The 23668-nt window shown below is 52.1% G+C and overlaps 3 protein-coding genes across 3 annotated transcripts; 2 read left to right on the top strand and 1 right to left on the bottom strand.

Moving 5' to 3' along the window:
- Positions 1 to 7301: 7301 nt before the first annotated feature.
- SETTUDRAFT_97315 (uncharacterized protein) lies at positions 7302 to 8581 on the top strand (the record flags this gene model as incomplete). The annotated part of the gene is made up of 5 exons (XM_008032040.1): positions 7302 to 7451; positions 7510 to 7617; positions 7660 to 8048; positions 8104 to 8171; positions 8232 to 8581. 5 exons carry the CDS (start codon positions 7302 to 7304, stop codon positions 8579 to 8581), a joined length of 1065 nt encoding a protein of 354 aa, XP_008030231.1.
- Positions 8582 to 13280: 4699 nt separating this feature from the next.
- On the bottom strand, positions 13281 to 16898 carry SETTUDRAFT_165428 (uncharacterized protein). The gene is made up of 4 exons (XM_008032039.1): positions 16742 to 16898; positions 15928 to 16568; positions 15550 to 15876; positions 13281 to 15494 (listed from the first exon to the last, which is right to left on the bottom strand). The coding sequence occupies exons 1-4, from the start codon at positions 16851 to 16853 to the stop codon at positions 13371 to 13373; spliced, it is 3204 nt and encodes a 1067-aa protein (XP_008030230.1). The 5' UTR covers positions 16854 to 16898; the 3' UTR covers positions 13281 to 13370.
- A 1239-nt stretch (positions 16899 to 18137) lies between these two features.
- On the top strand, positions 18138 to 22346 carry SETTUDRAFT_173654 (uncharacterized protein; the record flags this gene model as incomplete). Its single annotated transcript, XM_008032038.1, has 3 exons — positions 18138 to 20598; positions 21541 to 21655; positions 21752 to 22346. The coding sequence occupies 3 exons, from the start codon at positions 18138 to 18140 to the stop codon at positions 21864 to 21866; spliced, it is 2691 nt and encodes an 896-aa protein (XP_008030229.1). The 3' UTR covers positions 21867 to 22346.
- Between the last annotated feature and the right edge of the window lie 1322 nt (positions 22347 to 23668).

Here is a 23668-nt window from a genome sequence, read left to right as displayed (position 1 = left end):
CAAGCGTGTAGGTTCAGCAAGAAGGGATGCCTCTCCTTGTTTGCAATCAAGAATACTCTCTTCTCCGAGCGCGTGCTCTCCACTTCGTCATTCTCGATAATGAACTCCTTCTTCAGAACCTTGATGGCGTACAGTTGCTTGGTGGTCTTTGTCTCTGCCAACATGACTTTTCCAAAGTTACCTTTACCCAGCACAGCAAGAAAGTTGAAGTGGTCCAATCCTATCCTCTTGCCAGTGCCCTGTGTGTTGGCTGCGGGCGTAACCTTCTTTCCTGGTGCTTCGACCGCTGCGGATGGTGGAGGTTGCTTGGGTGGCGACTGTGGTTCCTGCATCTTCGGTTGCACAGGCATTGCTGGTTGCTGTGGTGGTGATTGTGGTGGTGGTGGTGGTTGTGGCAGAGGATACGAGGATTTAGTGGGGTAGGATGGTACAGGTGCCGGCTGCTGGTGACTTGGTGGGTAGCTTGGAATGTTAGCGTAAACCGATGGGTCATACGTTGCCGGCTGGGGCGCTTGTTGCTGTGATGTGCGTTGCTCTGTCTGATAATTACTGCCCGACGACCTGGCGCTTGGCGGTTGGTAGTCAGTGTTGCTACGGCCATATCCCGGTTGCGTGGTCTTGTTCATTGCTGCCGCTGCCGCTGCCACTGAAGACTGAGTGCGGGGACCCGAGGGAGGTCTTGATGAAGTAGGCGATGTCGGTGCTCCAGTGGAGCCAGTTGTCGAGTATGAGGCGCGCGCCGCATCGACGGATGTGGCCGATGAAGGGTAAGATGGCTGACGTGGAGGGCCAGGCGGAGGGCTCATCTGCTCCTTGCCGTAAGAGTATCTGTCAGTTTGGGATTGAGATTCCTGACCCGGCTCTCCAGGAGATTGAGGCTGCGCCGCTGGTAGCGGCTTTGTCGATGGTGTTTGGCGCAAAGTGCGCTGGCTCATGCCAGGGCCCGACGAGGATTGCCCTCTTCTCGTTCTCTTGATCTCCATCAAAATCTGATTGGCCACCTCCATAGACATGCCGCAAAAGTCGGGTACAAAGTGAACACAGTGGGCGTGACAGGTGAGACCACATTCTACAGCAGAGTTAGCGGAGGGTTGTCGTTAGTACGCGGCATGATACGCACCATTACACTTTTTAGTCTGCTTTCGGCCAAGCGGGAGGACATAACCGCAGTGACAGCACCAGTTGGCTCCCATGTTGGAGAAGTTTTCAAAACGATGCGGAATGCGGTGGTTAAGCTTGGCCTCGTCGGGGTCCGTCTCGGCGTTGGACTGGGTGATGCACTTGGTGACGACTTTGGGGTAGCACTTTTTGTGACAAGTGTAGTTGCAGTCGGAGCACTGCATTCCGGCAGCATACTTGAGAAATTCGCCACAGAGGGCGCAGCGCATAACGTTGTAGAACTGCTGCTGGACGAACTTGTGTCCATACTGCTCAACCACATCCTCTTTGCGCTGACGGACGGCGCCCTTGCGACCAAGACCAAGGTCAAAGGGCTGTTTGTTGCCCGTGTTCTTGATAAAAGACATGGTGAGATGGATACGGCCGACAGGCTCCAGTGAGAACCAGTCGTCGATCATGATAGGCCCAGTCTGTGGCTGTGGAGCACCCGGAGGTCGCACGCCAGCAGGAGTAGGGCCTCCGCCCGGGGCACCAGCAGAGGCCTGGCCCGGAGGCGGCTGAAACTGCATGTCGGGCTGGATTCCAGGACTTCCTCCCATCTTGTCGGCAGCTACCCAGCCAGAGTTTGCGAGCTCCGTCTCAATTTTTTTCCTACGCATCTCCTCGGCGATGTCTGATATGCGCACCCACAGCATACCAATAGGCAGGAGATGATCGCCTGTCTTGTCGTATACCGTGATTTCAATCTCGTTGGCCTTGTCAATGCTGAAATCATGGACTTCGTCTGTCCAGCGATCGTTGCGTGTGGGCTTGGTACGGCCCTTGATCGCGTCTTCGACCTTGATGTTAACAAAGGTTTCCGGGCCTCGACTGAAGCGCCCAGTGGCTGCGTGATCCACGTCGGCGACGGCGTGTATACGTAGGGACAGTTGACCGCTCAGTGGTTTTCTTTGGCTGGGGATGTCGAGGCTGTCGTCTGCGTCATGGTTAGTATCCGAGAAGACGCCGTGTTTTTCTTGTCTTTTCAGTGGAGCTTACTGTCGTCGCCCTCGCCCTCAATATCGACATGCAGATCCTCGTAGCGCTTCAAAGAGTGCTTCAGCAGCTGGATCTTCTGGTTACTCTCAATGCGCTTGGCTTCTGCGTCCTGTTTGCTCTTGCGGTCGCCTTCCATCTGGTACAGGCGAACCATCTTCTCGATACCATCCTTGTATTGCTTCTCCACACTGAGCTTGAATTCGAGCTGCGTCAACATGAGCTGGATGCGGGGACCAAGATGCGGGGTGTCATATTTGATCAGGTCTGCGCATGTCAGCGAGGCACACGGCGTGAGGCGGTTCAGCGGCACATACCCAGCTTGCTGTAGTTGGGTCGCTTGTTGGGAGCACCGGGTGGCGGCTGAGCGTAGGGAGCGCGGGGAGGCTGCAAAGCGTCTCCTCCGCTCAACTGGCTGTACTGGCTCTGGGGGCCGCCGTAGCTGCCCTGGTCCTGCTGCGAGTAGCCGTCCCAGCCGTCCTTTGGAGGGGGGGTTAGCGGGTTGTTGGGGCTGTGGCCCGTCTGCAGCGACATGCTGTCGACGCCCGACGTGGTGCGGTGCAGGTCGAGGTCGCGCAGCTTGGACTCGAAGTAGTCAATGTTTCTCCGGCCGTCCTTGATCTGCCCGTCGAGACGCGAGAGCACGGCCGGGTTGTTGGTCGACTGGCGCATGGCATTGGCGGCGTTGATCAGGGCTCTTTCGCGGTCGATTTTGCGCTGCACGTTGGCAACGGTCTCGTCGACGTTGGCCATGGCGGGCGGTGTTGGGTCAGGACACTTCGGCGAAGAAGGCGGACGGCGTCGTGTTCTCCGCCGACAGAGAGGGGCGCGGCGTGCTCAGATGCCTGGCCTCTGCAAGGCTTTGGGCGGGCAGGCGGGCAGGCAGCCAGGGCAGCCAGGCAAGCAGACGGGCAGACGGGCAGGCGGGCGAGGGTGCGGGCAGCGTGCGTATGTAAGCGGCACAGAGAGCCGCTGCAGCGCGTCGGCAGCAGGCGATGGGGCGCGTGTGTGTATGGGCGAGAGGGCTGGGGTCAATGGCGGAATGGTGCTGTGGTGATGTCGTCGGGTAGACAGTGATTTAGCTCACGCATAGGGCGGCTTAGCGGAGCCCCACTTTGCTCCCCTCTCTGCGTGGAGTGAGTGTGGCGTCGGCGTCGCAAGGGGGGGAGTGGGTGGAAGCGCGGCCGTGTGTGCGGGTGTGTATCGTGGGCATGGCCTTAACATTAATGTACTTACATGTGCCGTGCGCTGGTATGCCGCTGCTTTGTTTGCGCCTCTGCTGCGCCCGAGTCTGAGACTGGCAGATGTTATGACGACGCGCCTGTCGGGACGCTGGCCAGCCAGTCAACGGCCGGGGCGTGGTGGGGAAGGGGCGACCAAGCCAGCAGCAGCAGCAGCCCGTCATGGCGGGGTGGACGCTCACTCTCACTCTCTCTCACACACTCACACACACACTCCCTCTCTCCCTCATTCTCTCACCCACCCACCCACCCACCCACCCACACATACACATAAACTCTGCCCCCCACGCCCGCCCGCCCCCTCCCGGCCACATGCTCATCACAAATACACCGCCTCGTATTGTCGCGCCGTCTTCTTCCTCGTCATCGGGCCTCGTATCTATGCTCGACCGCTGCCCCCCATTGTTTTGGCCCAATCGGGCATCGACGCTCGGCGGATGCAACGCCTGATGTTCTGCGTGTACGAGCCTTGGCCCCAATCACACATGGCACAGCAGCGCTCCATCCAGCATCAATGGCCCTGCAGCCGCCTTCGTCCCGTCTCCATCGTTTCCATCGTTTGCCAACACCACCACTTGCTTACGCTTTTCCTCCATTGCTTTGCCCGTCGTTGCCCCGAGCCCCTCCGCAACCGGTACCGGATAAAGGAAGCATCAGGACCTACCACATGACGCTGCCCATCAGCAACGGCATGTTGCCCATCATTGGACGCCTGCTGTTATGCGTCGTCCTTGTCGCAAAGCATAAAGGATGATCGCAATTTCCTCGCTTCCCAGCTCATCCCAGTCGCACACAGCGTCGCGTTACAGTAGACACAGAACATCGCCTCATGGTACGAGCGAAATTTCAGCTGTACTACTCATGCGATTCCCACACCTGCCATATCCATTTCTCGAGCTACATCCACAAGAACATTGGACTCTTCTTACCCGGGATACCGATATTCGCATTTGTCTGAACACATACCAACCATGTCTCAAGAGCCTGGATGCCAAATCTACCGCAAGTATCACTAGCCGAACTGCTTCAATCCTGATATCCTGGATGGCCGCATGAATTCTTCTCCCAATTAGGGCATATTGGGCTGCTGGCCAAAGTAACGGCAAACAGAGGGTGTACCAAGCCTTGAATACACGAGGTACGTCACTATGACCATGACAGCCTAACATGGCACCAGCAGCCACGACTTTCAAACTTCTACTCAACATACCTTCACGTGGATCAGCCACCTAATGACGAACATACAATATTTCATCACTAAAATACTGCCATGACACTTACGGGTCCTGCATCCTGCCATTGAGACACTTTCCTCGTACGACAGGATTGCTTCCAGTTGCGCTGCAGTTGCACAGACGAATACGTATCAAAGGTACTGTGCACCCTAATGAGACAATACCGAAATAAGATGCCTTCCATACTGTGCAAATACAAGCAACACAGTCACAGTACGCGCTACATGGACACCGGGAGCTCTCACGGAAAAGGTTGCTATGCACGAATATTTGAATACTCCATAAATTTGGACTGATCTCTTTCATACATGGTGTCCGCAAATTGGCGTTTCCGCATGCAAATCGTGTCTAGATCAGGATACGTTAATACGACGGCCTGCTTTTGGACACACCCCGTTTCTCCTGGCACTATCGTTCCAAAATGGAACACCGCCAGCTCCCTCGTTTCCCTTCTGGGCCTATCCAAAGGCTGCCAAGGCGACTCCTTCAGAGCTTGCCCCTGTGCCAGAACGTATCTTCTCAGCCTCCTGTCGATCACGTCTGACTGCATGCGATTGTGTTTCGCTTCGAGAAATGACTTAACATTCCATGGGCGTGTTTTCTGGAGGTTGATCACGCTCACTCTGCAGCCATGGCCCCAAAATAGTTCATCCCCAAACCTTCTTCCCACTTCCCGTCGCTGACATACATCCGAAGCTGGCTTGGGCATCGGCACGAGACTACACACCATCTCTCGGATTTCCATCTGTGCTATCTGAAACTGGACACGAGTGTTGGTGGGATCGCAGAATGGTGGTTGCATTCAAGCGAGATATGCACGCACCCTTATCCACTACTTACTCAGGGTTGGTCGGCACCCAAACGAGTCATGGCAGGCTGTTTCTGTCATATCTTGGTCAGCCAGCTACGGCTTCAGCCACACGTTTATACCAATTGCAGTCAACCGCTTTCGACAACTACCGCAAGTGCCGGAATAGTTGCAGTCAAATCGCACTCCCAGAACGCCATAGTACGTTTGAGACGAGGCGACTAGGCTTTCTAGAAACACTCGGCTTCGAAATTCCCGTAGACTGGTATCCAGACATCGGTCCCACATTATTGGAACCAACAACAAACGTATACACCTACAAACATGATTGTTGTTGCTTTGGCCTACTCCATGACTCTGGTTGTGCACCCTCGGCAATTTCCCAAGTTCCAAAAGTCCACTGCATGCGGCACCGTCTTTGAGTTTGGCTCTTACCAGTCCACCACCTTTCTAATGTATGAGAACAGTATGCAAAGCATTCACGTTGAAGAAACGCTGAGGCGGTGCTCGTGACGAGCGTCCTATGCAATCAAGTATTGGCGTGTTTGGATCATCAATGGGTGCATATCATTGCAGAATGGAGAAGACCGGCCTCGCCTATGGAACGCGGAACTGCGAACTGCATGCTGTGCAACCGTGACTTTCGTCGGCACTCACGACTTCCTCTGCTATCTGGAGCTCCATGCCAGTGAAACACACCCTTTCGAAATTCTATCTCTTTACGGCAAAATGTAATCGGAAAAAGATCTGTACCCAGCCGACCAGTCTTGTCTATGTGATGAGTATTCATTCAGCCAATGGTGTTGGTATCGGAAACAGGACTTGTCCAATTCACGCATGTTTGTTCCGACTACACGCCAATTAGCCCCCCTATCTTGGATTTGAGTATTTTGCCATCACCCACTTAGCCACACTGCTCGTGACAAGAAGTGGCGTTCCGAGTAGACAGGTCAGGAATAAGATATTCGATTCGGACCTTTTGTGGGACATGGCGGGAGGGAACGTGTGGCTAACGCGAGGCTTGCTAGTGACAAGCGATACCCGGATTACCATCAACCAGTGCGGCTGACCCTTGAGCCGTTCCCCATTGTCCTAAGGAAATGCGGATGTGAAAAATATGGAGAAGGCCGGGAGAAGGGTGAGCACGCCTAGCCAAGAGATTTTCCAGTCATCATCGGCAAGGTGCGTAATGAGGTAATAGCCGAGCTGTAAATCCTAAACAAGTCACTGTAACAGGTGAGCGGTATCCTTACCGAGATACAGGGTTAGACCCTGAGATACGTCAAATGTGCATACGATTTAGGTGTACGGCTCGCCTATGTCAGTACCGAAATGTCTTTGTGTTCCAAGATCGTGGTTCAGCCGCACTTCGTCACCGGCCGGCACTTTCAGGCCGCCCGCCCCGGCTACTAACCACAACTTGGATACGCCCGACACGGCTCATGTTCCGGTATGAGTCGTTGTGCCTGACTGGTAGGATTCCATAAGCCATCTCAGGACCCGACAAAAACGGATCTACGTGGGTCTCTCTCTTGCGTTCTCGCCCAAGACCAATGCAAATATCAAATTGCTCCATGGTCGGGGGGCGGCTGCTGATGTGGCACGGGAGATCGTCCACAGCAAACTGATATGCGTCTGATCTCCTCTCCCAGTCGAGTCTTTTCTCATCCACACTTTGGTTAGTTGAGCCTTGTCCTTGGATACAATGACTTGGCGAACGCTCACTTTCCTATAATACACATGTGATGCCTTAGGATCTCCTTTTAGTCCTTCGTCATCCTTGAGTATTGCTGCTTTCCCATCTTTTTCTCCTGCCCACCTTGTCCTGCAGGAACCCGCACCCACAGAGGAGAAGAGTCCAACATGCCTTACTTCGGGGACAAGGCACCAAACCTGGCTGCGTCCATCATCTCTTTGGCCGCCATTGCCTATATTACCTTCGGTTTGCGGGTCTACACCAGGCTTCATAACAGAGCTTGGGGCCTTGATGATTGGTCCATGACTCTAGCAACCGTGAGTCACTGTTCACTGCCGTGTATTACGGCGAATTCGCTGACAGTGAGGCCCTCAGCTTCCTTTTACCGCACTGACGATATCATGCATTGGTGGCTCATTCAGCGGCGTCGGCATCCATGATAGTCGGCTAGAACCAGAGGAAAAGGTCCAGGGATGCAGGTATGTGCCCACATACGAATGCAACAACCGGTACTGACATGGACAGTTTTTCTTTTTCTTCGAAGTCTTCTATTGCGCGGCCATTATCCCGATCAAACTCAGCATTTCCTTCATGCTCATACGCATTGCCTCAGGCAGAACAAGATATATATCCAGCTTGTATGCTGTGTCTGCCATGTTCGTCATTATGAACCTCATCGCCTTGTTATACATTGTTTTCCAATGTGCCCCAGTGTCGTACGCTTGGGATACATCGACACCAGGGGGGAAATGCAATCCCGCGCAGACGCTTGCCGACATCTACTATGCAACGACTGCAGTGAACATTGCCACGGATTGGTTTTGTGCGCTGTTGCCCGTACCGCTTCTGTGGAACGTGCAACTCAACCGCAACGCTAAGCTTTCCGTCGGCGTCATTCTCGGTCTGGGAGCCTTGTAAGTTTGCCCTCGCTTATCTCGTGAACATGATCGCTGAACCAATGCGTGGCAGAGCAAGCTTGTCCGCATGCGTTCGCCTCATCTATACGGTCAACCTGACGAGTTCGACCGACTATCTTTGTGAGTTGACTTGCTCTTGCTGATTTGTTTTGCCTACGCATGTGCTAACGGTCGTGACAGACGGTGTGTCCGATGTGATTCTCTGGGGCTACGCCGAAAACGGCGTCGGAATGATTGTAGGATGCGTTGCTACACTCCGCCCACTGCTGCAGCGCGTCCTCAAACTTGGGAGCAACGGCAGTTCGGACCCGTACCAAACACCCGCAGTAGGCTATATAAAACGCCCGACTGTCAAGGGCCATCTGAGCGGCAGAGACGAAGAATGGGTCGCACTGGACGACGGCCAGATGGTGAACACGGTACGCGGACAGGGCAGCCTGGGAAGCGAAGAGTACATACTACCTATGAAGGGTAACGGGATCCATGTCACCAGCACAGTAGAGCAACGATCAAGCTCAGCACGGAATTAAAAGACCTGGACGCACGAGAAAGAGAAGAAAAAGGGGAAGAAGAAAAACTATAGACGATGAAACCATGACTGATTTTCTTGCATCAAGCACAATTCACATTTAATCGACTTGATCACACGCTCGTCGTCTTCTTCCCACCAACATAGCAATCATCGCTATTCAACGCAATGGTTATAAGGCCGACTGGACTGAACTATCAACCTACTAGCCTGCAGCCCCATGTATACACCCGCCAAAAGCAACGTTTACCAGAAAAGAAAAAGGAGGCGAGGGACGGGGCGAGGGACCGCCAGTATTAAACTTTCTAGCTTGTTAAGAAAAAGTTCAACGGCTACGCGCCCACCAGGAAAAGCGCAATGCAAAGCAGCGCCCCCTTTCTCCCACCGGATCGGATGGGGGAAGCCACACCACCACGCTTACCGATATTACCGGCTAAACCCGGCAGCAGCCACCACTAAGGGAAAGCTGCGCCGCAAGCGAACGTCTATTTTCGCTCTTTTTGTTTTGTTTTTACCCGGGTGCAAAAGCCGATGGATGCATGGAAGGGAGTGGGATGGAGGGATGGCGTAGCGCATGTGTCGTCCCTGAGACGTGCAGCCACAGCAGCAAGGGCACATGCAGCATGCACCCTTTTTTATTATTTCTTTTTTCTTTTTTCCCCTCGGGCTTCAGAAGAGCGTCTTCCGACGACGATCTGTAGTATGTCATTTTTTTTTCTTCAATTGGCCCTTGCAAGCAGTTTCTAGGGCTACGACGTCGGCGGCTGCGAGAGCGGCTACACTTACATGTGGTGGTGGTAATGACTTGGCGAGGCGTTTGAGCGAAAACCGCCAAGTAGGGTAGGGTAAGACATCTATTCACTCAACGTTGATATTTTTTTTCTTCGTGTGAAACTTGTAAATGTAATTATACAAGACATCTAACGAACGACGGGCTACATCTGTACGAGCAAAGCTCGAAAGTGAAAACCGGTCAGCGTGGACTGCATTGCCTGATGCTATGCTGTGGTGAGGGATAGGTGGGTGGAGAAGGGGGGGGGGGGCGGAAATCATCTCGTTCTGCTCCCGTCCCGTCCCCGTCTTACACACCCACACACACATCTGCTGCCTGTTGCCGATCGGGCTCCTATTTCCCCATTCTGCATCCCGTACTCTATTTCCTGAAGCGTTCTAGATGAGGGTGGGAGGGTATGAGTGAAAGCATGTGGGATTTTGTTGGGGGGCCGTGCAGCTTGTTCCATGCAAGCGGGTGGGAGTGCTTAACAAGGCTTACATCAATACCTGCTTGCCTGATGATGACGGGTTCCGCGGTACGGGGATCGGTGGTGGTTGCTTGTATTGGAAATTGGTGCCCATGTGGATTCATCGTGGCTTTTTTGCAATGTCGTGACAAGGACAGGGGGTGCATCCTGGGATCGAGATGGGATCGGATGGGTGGACCGAAGTCGTCTAGGGAACTTTAGGTGTATATACTGTGTGGTCAAATGGTTGCTTGGTATGTAGCCCACCTTGCGAGGTATTGGGTATTTACGACGCTGATAATTTGAATATCAGCTTGTTGCTTGTTCAACATGTAATTGATAGTTGAGCAAGTACATGATACTTTTCACTCGAAGCATAGAGTGAACAGCCTCCTGTGCCTTGCTCAAACATTCTTCCACTAGCTAAGACTGATCAAGCTTTAGAAAGGCGTGCTTAGCAGCTACCCCGTATTGGAAGGACGGAAGTGTGGCTACTCTCGCTGGTGAAGAGTGGGAAGATTGTAGGTATCAAGGCCTCATTCTGGTATGCCGAGGTACGTTTCCTGGTCATATATGAGCTCCTGGGTGCCTGGAACGACGAAAATGTACACGTTTACTTCTGAATCATAAGCACGACCCTGAGTATACCCGGTGCGTGGCGATGTGAACTGGTAGTGCGCAAGCCACAGATACCCAGTTGTGGACATGTGCTTGATTTTCAGCACCCTTGCTATTCATTCATAATCCAAGGAACAAGTTCACACACAAGAAATTTTCTGATTAGTTCAGGGGCCAATGAGGAGGATAGGCGAAGAACACTCTATCTATCACGAGACGGAGAAAACAGCGCTTTGAGCCAAGGGACTCGCCTTTTGTTTGGAGAAGAGGCAGGCGTAAGGAGTTTTTTATCCGCTCAATTAAAAGAAATGGGAACCAAGTAACGCCTTCCAGTGGTTTTGATTCAAGATTCCCCGTACCGGGGATACGCTTTGCTCCTATTCGTGTAGGACTGGTGAACTCTCAGAGGAAGGGTTCTAGCTACACATCCCCAAGATCACATGATTGTCATGTAATGTTACCTCTTTCCTAGCAGTCACAGCTCGCGCTAGATTTCACAAGATATCTTTACCATGCCCTTCAAAGACGCCAAGCGTGATCTGATATATCGAGTGTGAGAGTACGTTAAGCACGACTGTCAGAATCATTTGTTCATTATTTAGGCAATTCCCACCACAATAACGCTATACATTTGCCGTACTGACATGCTCAGCCGGACTAACGGTGTATTCTTCATCGAATTGCTGCTACTCAGCTTACTAAGGAAGGCGGTGATGACATTCCGTAACTTTATCGACACCTGATCAGCCTTCGCTGGCTTGACAGCATCTACTGATGAAGTACGTAATATTTAAAGCGCCTGCTTCCAAGGCAGCAACCCATCGATGAAAGCTTCAAATACTAGCTTGCAGGATCCAGACAAGCCAGGTAGGTGGTAGGAATCAATGCCACTCAGCGATACTTCTTAGTGTACGAACAATCGTTCATTCTCACAGCACACCAAGTGTGTAAAATGTACTGAAACAAAGAGGCGATCAAAGAAGAAGATGATTGCATTAGCAGCTTGTCATTTCTGCTGACACTATACAATAGTCCAGAGGGTTTGGTGTAGGTGAGTGGAGGATTCGAGAAATGTGTGGGACGAGTGCTGAAATGCCGATCGCAAGCGCGACAGCGATATCGAGTTTTTAAGGCTTACATGTTAGAGAGGATGTAATGAAGTGCAAGGATGGATCAAGAATAGTGCGTGAGTGACATCTGATACTATTGGTCGAGGTCTACCTTGATGATAGAGGAGAATGTGGATGAAGTAATTGAGCGGTAACGATACAGAAGTTCTACTCTCTGTTTACACTGTTACTCGAGTAGCTACAACAGCTTCTTGCAAGGGAAAGTACGTATAAAAGCCGCACGAGTAGGTTTAGAAACAGGGTTTTTGTAAATCAAATATATTGAAAGATTTTTTATGCCTTCAAAAAACAAATGCACAGAGCCAGCCCATCACAGTATTCCGTTGCGTCAAGTAATATATTAAGTTACATGAGAAAAGTAAGTATAACAAAAGTGCGGATAAATAAGAATACGATCAATTGCAGGAGTGTCTGACACAATTTTATCCTTAACCAAACGCTGATAGTAACAGCTTAAGGGCATTCATGTGTGCTATTACCCACCCAGGATTGGCCATAGTATCGCGGGTGAAAAGACAGTTGATAGAGCTCTCGTTTAAGAGAGGTCTAGCAGCAACTATAGCAGCTCTAAGTCCCAAACACAGGATTATACGAAAGTATCCCTATTGCAATGTTAGTGCCAGATGAGTGATAATGTGAATTGATCATGTGAGTTATCGCATTGTGACGAGAAGTCAAAGAAGGAGCGGATGCAAGTAGACCTTCGTATAATCCAAGTTTGCAGAGTCGTGTAGAATACTAGTCCTTCCTCTCGTATACAAACGTCTCTTGGTGTATAATATCAGATAGTGAAACTCTCCACAGTCACCAGTGTAACCGCTCAGCCACAAAATAGATGTAGGCTGTATATTAAGGCTTTTGGCGGTCACTGCCTTCGAACCCGTCCAATTCAGCTCTTTTTCCAATTTGATTGACTGGATCAGAGCTCTAGTTTCAAAGTAGAGCGAGAAACCAAGTTTTTTATTAAGTCCTCCACTAGATGAAATCAATCACCCAGGCATACCAAAGAATACATAAGCATCACTGAGGTGAAAAGATGAATTCAGGTACACAGTGGTCTGGATTCGTTCAAGATATGGGCGTTCCCTGTGAATTTGCACCAACGCACGACTTAATGTCAACGTGTAACTCAGAGGTGCTATTGATAATACATCCAACTGTCTCGCAGCTGGGTAAGAAGATATTACATATATATGCAGAGAAAGATATCAAATTTTATGAAAACCAAGAAAATTTTCACCGACACTGCTGTCACGTTCTCTTCATGAAATTGATACACCGTTTGATTTCCTGTCCAAAGCCAAAATATGGCATGTATGCAAGCGGCTTGAACTTGGAAGTAGGTTCTACACTTCGACTCATTGAAGTGGTCCATATACTGACGGTATGATGGACACAGTTTTCAAGCGTTGACAGGATGGCTTAGGTATTCATTCGTACACCTTTTTCTTAGTTAAAGGTCGATTTAGAACTTCCTTCATAACTGGAGGGAATAAGCGGTAACTCAGGCATAATTTCTTCAAAATCCGTGTCTGTTCTTGCGCTGGCTGGAGGAACTAATATATAGCGTTCATGCTCAATCCCATATAGATGTATCTAGAATCAAGGGGAGGTAGGCGTAGTGAAATCTATACCTGGAGAATACTTCATCTTCAAACATTGCAATCGTTAATTTAGAAGAGAGTGGGCTCCGCGATTATAATATAGGAGAGAAGAAATTCATATTAAAAAGACAGTACTATAGTCCTCCTGTCCTACCATTCTAGCATGGAGACTTCCGAAAAGCCTACAACAGAGGCTCTCAATCAAAAACATCCGTAGCAAAACGCTCATTACGCAAGCCCTCAAACCACGACCTCGCCCTCATATCATCCACCTCCCTACCCTCCTTTTCAAGTAATCTCTCCTTTGCAATCCTAATCAGCACTTCCTGCACGCCTTCGCCCACATCACGCGATCCACACACGAACACTTTGGCGCCTGCTTCGAACTGCTCGACAACATCGGCGCGGTCGTGATAGATGCGGTCCTGGACATACTTGCAGTCGTGCGACTCGTCGGATTGACGCGAGAAGGCAAAGCGAAGCGAGACGGCACCCATTTCCTCCCACCGCTTGAGCAAGTCCTTGTAGAGGAGATCGGTCGCAGGAGAGCGGCAGCCGTAGAAAAGGATAGCAGGAGCCAGCTTGCGACCAGCGGCTAGCTGTGCAGCACGCTCTTGAATGAAGCCTCGGAAGGGCGCCATGCCTGTGCCTGCTGCAATCATGATTACAGGTACGCTCTGAGCGTCTTTGGGAAGGTGGAATGCCTGATGCGAAGGGCGCACACTGACGTGGAGCTTGTCGCCTGGCGCGAGCTGCGCGAGATAGTTTGTCGCGACACCCACGTAGCGTCCTTGCCCACTCAGGGCGGGCCGGTTGACAACTGAATACGTCAAGGTGACGTGGTTCGAGTTCCAGAGCGGCGAAGAGGAAATAGAGTATTGTCGGACGCGCATGGGTGGTTGCATCTTCAGGAAGACTCCAAGGGGTAGCTTGGTGGATGGGAAACGCTCCAGCAGATCTAGGACAGATACACGCTTTGCAGTGATGTCGGAGCTGAAGGCTTCATCCGCGAGACGAGCGAGCTCCTTCTTTTCGGTCTCATCTCGGGTGCTTTCGAGAAGAGCGTGAACATTGCGCTTGCTGGCGGGTTGAGCAAGTTCCACATACGCTGAAAGGACGTCGACAGCGCTAATGGACGTGTTGGTTGGTAGTGTGGTCGGACCAGCAGAAGTGATGGTCAGCATGGCATCCCAAGGGAGGCCAAAGTACCTCATAGCACGATGCACATTCTCCTTGGGGTTGAGGGGTAGTACTGCTAGGTAATCACCCGCGGAATACGCCATATTGGATGGGAGGCTGATTTCGATATGCCTTTTCTCGTCAGCATCAGAGGTCGAAAGAACCTCAGTCTCCTCGACGCGAGCCTCGCGAACATCTTGGCGAAGCGTCGACGACCTTGGTGCGGTAACTTCAATGTCCAGCAAAGTCTCCAATGAGCCATCGCCGTCGGCCTCTGCAGAACCGTATTTCTCGCGCAAAGCAGGCCATAGGACTTGATCTTCCCAAGTCTCAAAATCAGTAAAGATGTCTCCGGACGCGGCGTCAGTGCCGCCCATGTTGACCAACCTGGTCGCGCCTCGTTCCTCAAAGACAGTGTCGAGGTACTTGGGGACCTTGTGGAAAGTCTTGGCCCAATCGCGATGACCGCATCCGAAGACAGCATAGGAGACATTCTCAAGTTCATTGCCCTTTAACGAGCCGACCCAGTTGACAAAGTGCGCGGCATTGTCAGCAGGTGCTCCTTCGTAGGAAGCTGCTATAACAACGACGGGCTCATCTGCTGGAATATTGTCACGAGCCGTGTCCAGCGTGTTCACTACATCCGCCCTAAACCCATGGTTGGCTGCATCGCTTGCCAGCCGATTAGCAAGAGCTTCGCAAGTACCAGTATTGGAACCATAGTAAATTGATATGGGCTTGCCACTGGCAGATTGCTGCTTTGTGGCAGGTGCGCCGTCGGATGGAGGTGGCTTGCTCATGGCCGTTGATGACAGAGATCGCTCAAGCGAGGTAGCAGTAATGCCGCTCCGGAGATGTGCGCGCATGTAAAAGTCCTTTGGCTTGATAGTAAGGGTTTGCTTGATCTGGAGCTGGTACGACGCGTCCTCCATGGAGAAGTTGAAATTTTGCAGGAGAATAGCAAGGACCAGGAGAGCCTCTTGCCAGGCAAAGGGTCTGCCGATGCAGGCTCTCATACCGTTGCCGAAAGGCTTCCAGCAATTGGGAAATTGTTCATTGCGTCGCTCAAACTCTGCATCGAGCATCCGTTCTGGGCGGAATTCCTCTGCATCTTCACCATATGCAACAGGATCACGATGGATCTAGCGCAAGTGGATTAGCCATGTTCAAACACGCACGTGGACGATACTATCTTACCATTGGAAGTAGTGCAACAAGGGGGACGCCTGCTTTGACAGGGTATTTGCCGCCGATGGTAGTATCCTCTTTGGCAGTTAGGCCAATAGAAGGGGCAGTGGGCTGTAGGCGTAGGCTCTCTCGGAGCACAGCATTGAGGTATGGAAGCTTTGTCAAGTGATCAATCGTGATCGGGCCCTTGCCGATCACTTGGTCCACCTCTTGTTGTGCCTTGTTGTACGCTTCCGGATTCTTCAAGAGGAAGTAGAATGTAAAGGAAAGTAGACCTGATGTGGTTTCGTGGCCAGCGATTAAGAAAGTGATCATGTTGTCGATAACATTATCGTCCTGTTGGTGTTAGTCAAATGACGATGACAACTCTGGGAGTGTTTGACTTGCATTCATTTTCTCGCCCGTCTTTGGGTCTACACCGTTGAGCATACCATTGAGCAGATCCTTCTTGTTTGTAGGATTCTCTCTCCTTGTCTTGATAACATCCAGACTAGTCTTGCGCAGCAAATCGATATCTTTCCAGTATTTTTGAGTCTCAGCACCATAGAACATCTGCGAGATAGGGTCTCTTCTTGCTCGGTCTCCACTTGTCTTCAAGAAGTCGGCCATGGCATCAACAAAGGGATGCATGCGTTGGTAGTAATACGAGTTGAAGCGATAATCCATGGCACACAAAGCGATTGTGTCCAGTGTCAATCGAGTAAAGTCATCGGTGACGTGAATGGTGTGTTCAGCTCCGTGTCTTGCCCACTTCATGACGAGCTGAGAGGCGATGTCATGCATCTCGTCGAACATGTTGCGAATAGCAAGTGGACCAAGCTGTGGTAGCAGCACACGATGTGCGATACCCCAGTTCTTCTCCTGGGGCCCGTATGATGTGAAGAGGCCATCATGTACTCCGTTACGCACTTGCTCCAAGGATGCTGCTATAATTTTGGAGAAACGCTCTTCGTTACAGACCTCATCCATGTGAGCTTGATTTGCAACAACAATACGCTCGCCGCCAAGGTAAAACTTCCATATTGGGCCTGAAATGGTCAGCAAGCTGCTCAGAGGCACCGGAATCAGCGTCGTGTATCGCCTGGCACCACTTGGGAAGTCATGGATTCAATCAAGGTGATGACATGTTGGTCGTAGTCATGACGTATGTTGGAAATACACACTGGGATGGTGTGGGGAGGGTCCTGGGACAGCGGCTTACCATATTTCAAGGTCAAGTTGCACATTGATTGTATAGGGTTGGTTGCGTCAATGTCTGCAATATTGCCAACAAGGGGCAGGCCTGGAGGACCAGGGATCGGTTCGGTCTTCATTATAGCGGTTCCAAGGCAAAAGAGAAGTCAAGTGTCAGGACAAAGTAGGTGTGAAGGAGAAGAAGGGGTATAGACGACGTTGAAAAAAATTGGTTGCAAGAGGCAGAAGGGGCGAGTATCGAGGCCTTATCTACGAGGGACGAGGAGCAGGGAAAGACAACCAGTGTCATACCACTTTGACCAAGTGACAGGTTAGACGACAATGGGGCTCTTGGCGCGTTCCGAGTAATATTTTTCTCATACGTTGGGACCCTATAGATGCTTGGTACCAAGATGCCTCGGTCGAGAAGAGAACGAAAGGGCTGTGATTCGCTGTTGGTGATGCGTGTGTTGGTGCGTCGTCGGGCTCCACGTCGAGGGGTGGACTAACGGCGGAGGCTGGAGCATGTGCGAGACGCTAGATGCGCAAAGGCATGTTTGGCGAGAACGGACGTAGCGATGTTGTGAAGAGACGACGGGTACGCGATTGAGAGGAGGTGGCTGGTCTCGTGTGGTAGCTGAATGGTTGGGGCGTGGGCATTGACGTTACGATACTGCTACCAGGCAGCAGACGCGAAGGCGCATCGGTGTTGGGATGGCATGCTCGGGGCGAGTGGCACAAAGCTAAATTTGTGGGGAGAGGCGTGGGCTGCGATGACGACCGTGTATGGGCAGAATGCAGGCTGCGTGTACCAGGGCCAGTACGGTCGAGGTTGCATGACTAGCCACGATGCTGCGGCTCGGTGGCGATGCCTCCTTGGCGCCTTTGGCCCGTCGGTGGAGACTCGGAGACTCGCGCCTCTTCTGGTGCCGACCTCGGCAAATGCCTGCCCTGCCATTGGCCCGTCGGCGCTGCCGTTGTACCAACACCACTACCACCACCACTTACTGATCCCAACTGTGGCAATGCTCCCATTGCACCTCGTACGAAGGCATCCGGAACTCTTGTCTTGTCACATGCTGGAATTGTGCTTGTAAAGACCTCTTGCCAATGCCCCCACGCAATCTCGGTAAGCCATGTTATGCGCAAAGGGTCGCCAGCTCTTACCATGTACACTCACCGCGTCTGTTGCTCGCGTTCATGTGGCGGTGCACCATTTGCACAGAACATTGAGTAGTAGGTAAAGTCAGGCATTTTATTGCATGCGAGCCTAGAGACGGGCGTCTAGTGGCTGCGTACCCGTACTTGTATGTAGGTACAGTAAGTACACCTAGCCAGAGAGGTACCTATTCGGGCTAGATCTCCCGGGGCCTCCGCAGCTTCTTTCCCCGCACCCTGCACCTGTCGATGCCTCCATCCACCCAATGGCTGTCCCCCTGCCACCCGCGTCCAACCTTCACGCCATTCTTCTCGTCACCAAGTCGCGCTCGCTTGGTCCCCGTCTCGTCTTCCACTACCCTCCCCTGTCGCCATCCGCTGCTGCCCTCGCTGCCGCCAAAGACCCAGCTTGGTTCCGCCACGACGCGTCAACGGCAAGCGTCGATTCGCGCAGCTCCGACAGCGATTGGGACAGCAGCACCGACTCGGAAGACGACAATGATGTCGAGATAGGAAGCCGCACTAGCGGCGGCCGCGGATCGGGGAGGGCTTTGACGGGCCGTGTGAGCGACAAGTCCAAGCTTGGGGCCGGCGTATGGGGCAAGCACGAGACAATCGACGAGGAGGATACCGAGGACGGCGACGAAAGCAGCGGCAATGGGCGCAGACGAAAGGGCGGCGACTATGACTGGGACACCGTGTTGGGCTTCAAGACGGATGCGCTGGAGAAGATGTTGAGCCCAAGCAAGGACTACAACAAGCGGCGCTTCGAGCTGGGCGTCGAGAGCATCGTCTTTGTTGGCGCTCCAATGTTTGTAAGAGAAGACGGCCTGTGGAAGAAGCTCAAACGGAAGAAGAAGAAGCGATCCGACAAGGACAAGCTCCAAGACGGTGACCTCGTCAAGAATCTGACCATCGTGGACGAAGATGATGGGGCTGATTCTCCCAAAGCCCCGCCGAAACCGGTTCCCGAGCCATTCGTCTATCCAGAGGGCTTTGAGCCAGGCTATGGACACGACTCCATGTCCAGTGGACCATCAGCAGCCCCGTCAGAAGCTGGGTCCGACACTCGAAGTAACTCGACCACGCACGATAACAATCCCGACATGACCATGTTCAATGTTGTCTTTGTGCTCAATCCCCCCGTGCTCGAGTACCAGCAACGCGTCAAGGAAATGTATGACAACGTGACGCGCAAGTATGCCAAGGCGCTCAAGTACGAAGAGGCACGCTTCCAGTATGTCTGGAAAGAGTCGAAGCGCATCATCGACATTAAGCAGCGAGCAAAGGAAACCAACGAGTCCCTCACCGCGACCTGGCGCAAGATTGTCAACACATCCCCCCTTGCCAAGTCTATCGCAATCATGTTCGACGCAATATCGCACGACAAGATTGCCCATATCCACTTTGATGCTACCTTTAATACGTCGTTTCAAATACCACAAGCTGATTCGACGCCGTATCTGCCCACTGCAATCGAACCACAGATGCCGGGCCTATGGCTGACTACGTCAAACGTCGTCTTGGAGGATGACGAGGCTCCCATGACACAGCATGCTGCTTTGCTGCTTCTCGAGGATGCAGAAGTCCTGATCAAAGACCTCGGTGGAGATGCAACAGGCAATGCTGCCGCCATCGCCTTTTACATCCGCAACATCATACCGACAAAGTCACTGCTGAAAATCTCAAAGAGACACAACATCTCAGCGCACGACATGGAGTACATAGCAAGCCATCTCGTGTATTGGCGACGCGCGCGCCTGATTGCGCCCCTGTCACCGCGTGACACGTACATTGTTAGTCCAAACGCCGACATGACCGTTCTCCCTGCGGCCATTGCTGCCTATGCGCAACGCTTTCCAACCTTGCCTACCTTGCCCAAGATACTGAGCATGCTGTCTGGTACGCCTCGGCCGTACAGGAGTTTCATACCCACAGCTGAGCATCGCGAAGCCTACATGGACATTCTAGCTTGGCTTATGCGTGGGGGCTGGGTGACACAGCTGCGAACATTTGCTTGGGTGCGTGTAACACCCGAGATCAAGGCTCAAGTTGCGACGGAGATGGAACGCGAGGAGCGGATAAAGAAAGCCGAAGAAGCGCGTAAAGAAATGCTCGGCGACAACGATTCCAACGCAGAGAGCTTGCTTTCCGGCAAACGCAGTAGTCTGTTGTCACTGAGTTCCCTCAGGACGTCGTCACCGTTACGACGCACTAGAAGAGACGGGGAAGAAGAAATGGAAAACAGTACAATTTTGAGTCCACGACTGACGTCCGCGGCAATGACACGCAGCTCTTCTGCACGCACAGGGTCGGACGCTGGAAGTACAAGTAGCCAACGAACAACGATTGCGCTCAACTCGTCGCAGCGAGCCGAATCACCCTCGCATATTGGCTTGCGAGAAATCAAGCCGCATCGGCCCTCGCCGCTGCACTTGAAGCCTACTTCTCCCTCACCGTCTCGCAATTCGATAGTCTCTCCGACTTCGCCTCTGGAAATGCCGGTGCCTCAGGACCCCTCGTCTTTTACCCACACTACCATACTTTCGCCCCAAAAAGCATCCTCTCTCGAGGCACGCTGGCTTGACAAGATTGCGCAGACCTTTGAAGAATCTGCCATTGAGTCTGCACACCCAAGCCCACCAAAGCAAACGGACGGCGGGTTTGGCGGCATCACGGGCAAAGAACTAAGAGAAAGCTGGCCAATGCTCTTGAGGCACTTGGACGGCAAGCATGCAATCGAGGATGTTTCTGCTAGAGAGGGGATCAAGCGGAAGAGGGTAGCAGCGCTTTTTAATGCGGTCAAAGAAAGGGGGTGGTTGGTTATTGCACGGCATTGGTAGAGGGCCTTGTTCAGCCAAACTGATTTCCGCTCATCACACTATGGGCTTGTATAGCATATTAAGGCGCCCTACATATATCCGAGTTTGCTTAAGTCGTTGTTTGAAGATCCTGTAATTGGTATTGCGGTATTTGCGGTACCATATCTAGCGACTTCACATAATGGACAAAAGAAGCATTTAGAACTGGGTTTGATGGCGAGCAAAATGAGGTTTACACCTTTGCTATGTGAGATGTAAATAGCATAGTATCGGACTTCCGGGGCCAAGGCCCGTAAGCAATATATTCTCAACGGATGATTCGCATCGCTTCTGGTAGAATGGCGTTGACCTTTGATGCGGCCCGAATGCGTAACGCACGTCATCCCGAGGTTGCAAGCGCTCGAGCGCACCGACCACCAACCAGTCCATAGCGCTGAGTTTATTCAAAGCTCACTCCACCACCAGTACACATCTTTCCGCATAGCGATTGCACCTTGACAGCACCAAAGACGGTCCTTGAGATAGCCTGGAGATATTGTCGCACGCATAGACTGTCATTATGAGTACATTTGGTGGAGCGGGCTTGGGACAAAAGGTCCAGAAGCCAAGTCCGTAGGTTCACCCACCCCAATGCGCTCTTCACTTGCCAGTGACAAAAAAATCACTAAAAGAATACGACGAAATTTGTTATATTCGACAATTCACGCGCTAAGTACTGTACAGGCCTGAACGGGGCTCATTTCCACTTGACCATGATGGTACGCCCACTTTGTCTTCCCCGAACCTCGTACCCACTCCTTTACCTGTTACCTCTATACATACCTCCAATCTCTGACACCTCATTCAGGAGAGTGCAAACATATCATGATGTCGTATTTGCGATGTATCAAATCCCACCGTGGGAGTAACGACCCCGAATGCCGCGACCTTTCCAAATCATATCTATCTTGCCGCATGGACCGGTACGTGGACCGCTCCCGCCGACCCTACAAACACAATTTGTGCTATTCAAGGCATTTTTGAAAGGGTTATTTGGCTCACTGTACTTTTGGCTGCAGGAATCTAATGGCTCCCGACTCGTTTAAGAATCTGGGATTCAGTGACGACAGTGATAGCTCTAGTGTTGCAACGACAGCGCAATCATCGTCGACCCAAAACCAAGGAAAGCCGTGAGGAGCGGTATAATGCCCATGCGATCAAGGGCTTAGGCCGTCTGGCCACCTGTGATCCGGTTATATACCGGTAGCCGAGCTCACGCCGACTTTACGAATCCTAGTTTTGCACCTTGTTATAAATCCGATCTAGCCGACGATCGTATTCTGGCCTAGTCTTATCATGCGTTTTTTGCAGTTGTTCGGCAGCGTTGGCCGCTTACATGGAAGAGACGCCAAGCATCATGATGTGCGCGAGATACACAAGGACAAGACTTGTGTGGGATCAAGAAACGGAACTAGACATGCCAGAGTGCACATGAATACGGCACATGCAAGAGCCATAAGGGGATACGAAGAGATAACAGCCTGACAGATGCTGCAGATAGCCGGAATGGGCATGACCGGATGCATCGCAGCAAGGTGGAAACTGAGTTAATGTAGGCCATACACGTGCTTCCAACCACGCTACCTGTCTGTGTAGCTTGGCCATCAATACAACCACCATTTTTCTCTTGTTTCCACCATGGCTCAAAGCACGATTCCCACACTAGTCTCCAGGTAACACGACATGGCGTCCGTCTACACCCATGACCTCGCCCACCATCAGTCTAGCATCTGCATCTGCATGTATGCATGTAGGCGGAGTGTGTGGCAACGATTGCCGTCCTAGCCGAGACACGCAAGTCATCCCCCGCAACCCACATGTGGGGAGCTTGTCTGCCGATCGCTTTTGATTCCCACCGTCGTACGGAGCCCGCCAGTAGCTGATGAGTGAAACTAGAGACTAGAGCTCCTCGCTTTTCGTCCCTGTCAGATGGGCAGTCTGGGTACCGGGAGAGAGGGAGAGAAGGATGATGACGCAATGTCTCGTTTGTGTGCGCTATATCCGTGCTAAGACAGTGTCGCTTTGTGGGTGTTGAGACTGCAAGCGCGTTTCAACCTTCGTAGCGGGTGCTTTTGTTTCAAGCAGACTGAAGTTGAGAAGTGCCCTGCAGCACACTCACCATGTGTATGTATAGACGATGGAAAACCATGTTTGGACAGAGAAACATCAAGTCTAGATTTCTGAAATGTCATATTACATTCATAAACACGACACCCCATGAGGGCTGTTCAAGACCCCCTATAATCGCACATGGATACTCTCTACCCCTCAGCGCCCCGCACTCTTCCCCCCTCCCCATCTTTCTTTGTTTTCCCAAAACCTGTGCACGCCTTGAGACATGTAACGCCGCAGACGTCAACACCACCACCACCACCACCAACAGTAGTCATAGTAGTCATGCCCCCCCCCCCACGCCCATGCCCCCGCCTCGCCTCGCCTCTAACCACGCACTGTGCCTCATCCCAAGCAGTAACCGGGAGAAAGGAAAGAGAGCATGGTTCACACTTAGGCCGCATGTGTCCTACACAGACTCAACTCTCGCCTCAAACAGCAGACGAGTGGAGAGGTGCGGAAGACAAGCCGTATGGCTCCGGTCATGACTCCATGTCTCTCGCGTATACGGCTACCTGCATATGCCGCATGCACATAGCGGGTTGTGCAGCCAGTGTCTGTGAACTGCTGTGCTACTTGTTTTGCTCGATCGTCGCGCTGGTGACACCAACGGGCTGGACGTTGTGTGTGTGTGTGTGTGTCGGGGCGTTGTGTATGTTGTGTATATGTGTGTGGGCAGAGATTGGGTCCGGGCCTGGAGACCGTTTTTTTTTTGCAGACCCTTACTGTAGATGTAGTGCCGATTGTTGATCTGCCGAGTGCAACGCTGTTAGGGGGGGGTGAGTCCGTGTTTTGTGATTGGCTCGTGTGTGTGGAGTATGTAT

Source organism: Exserohilum turcica (genome assembly GCF_000359705.1).
Source record: "Exserohilum turcica Et28A unplaced genomic scaffold SETTUscaffold_7, whole genome shotgun sequence".
Classification (NCBI taxonomy): domain Eukaryota; kingdom Fungi; phylum Ascomycota; class Dothideomycetes; order Pleosporales; family Pleosporaceae; genus Exserohilum; species Exserohilum turcicum.
Note: the sequence above shows the minus strand (reverse complement) of the source record. Positions and strands in the feature narration are given on the sequence as shown.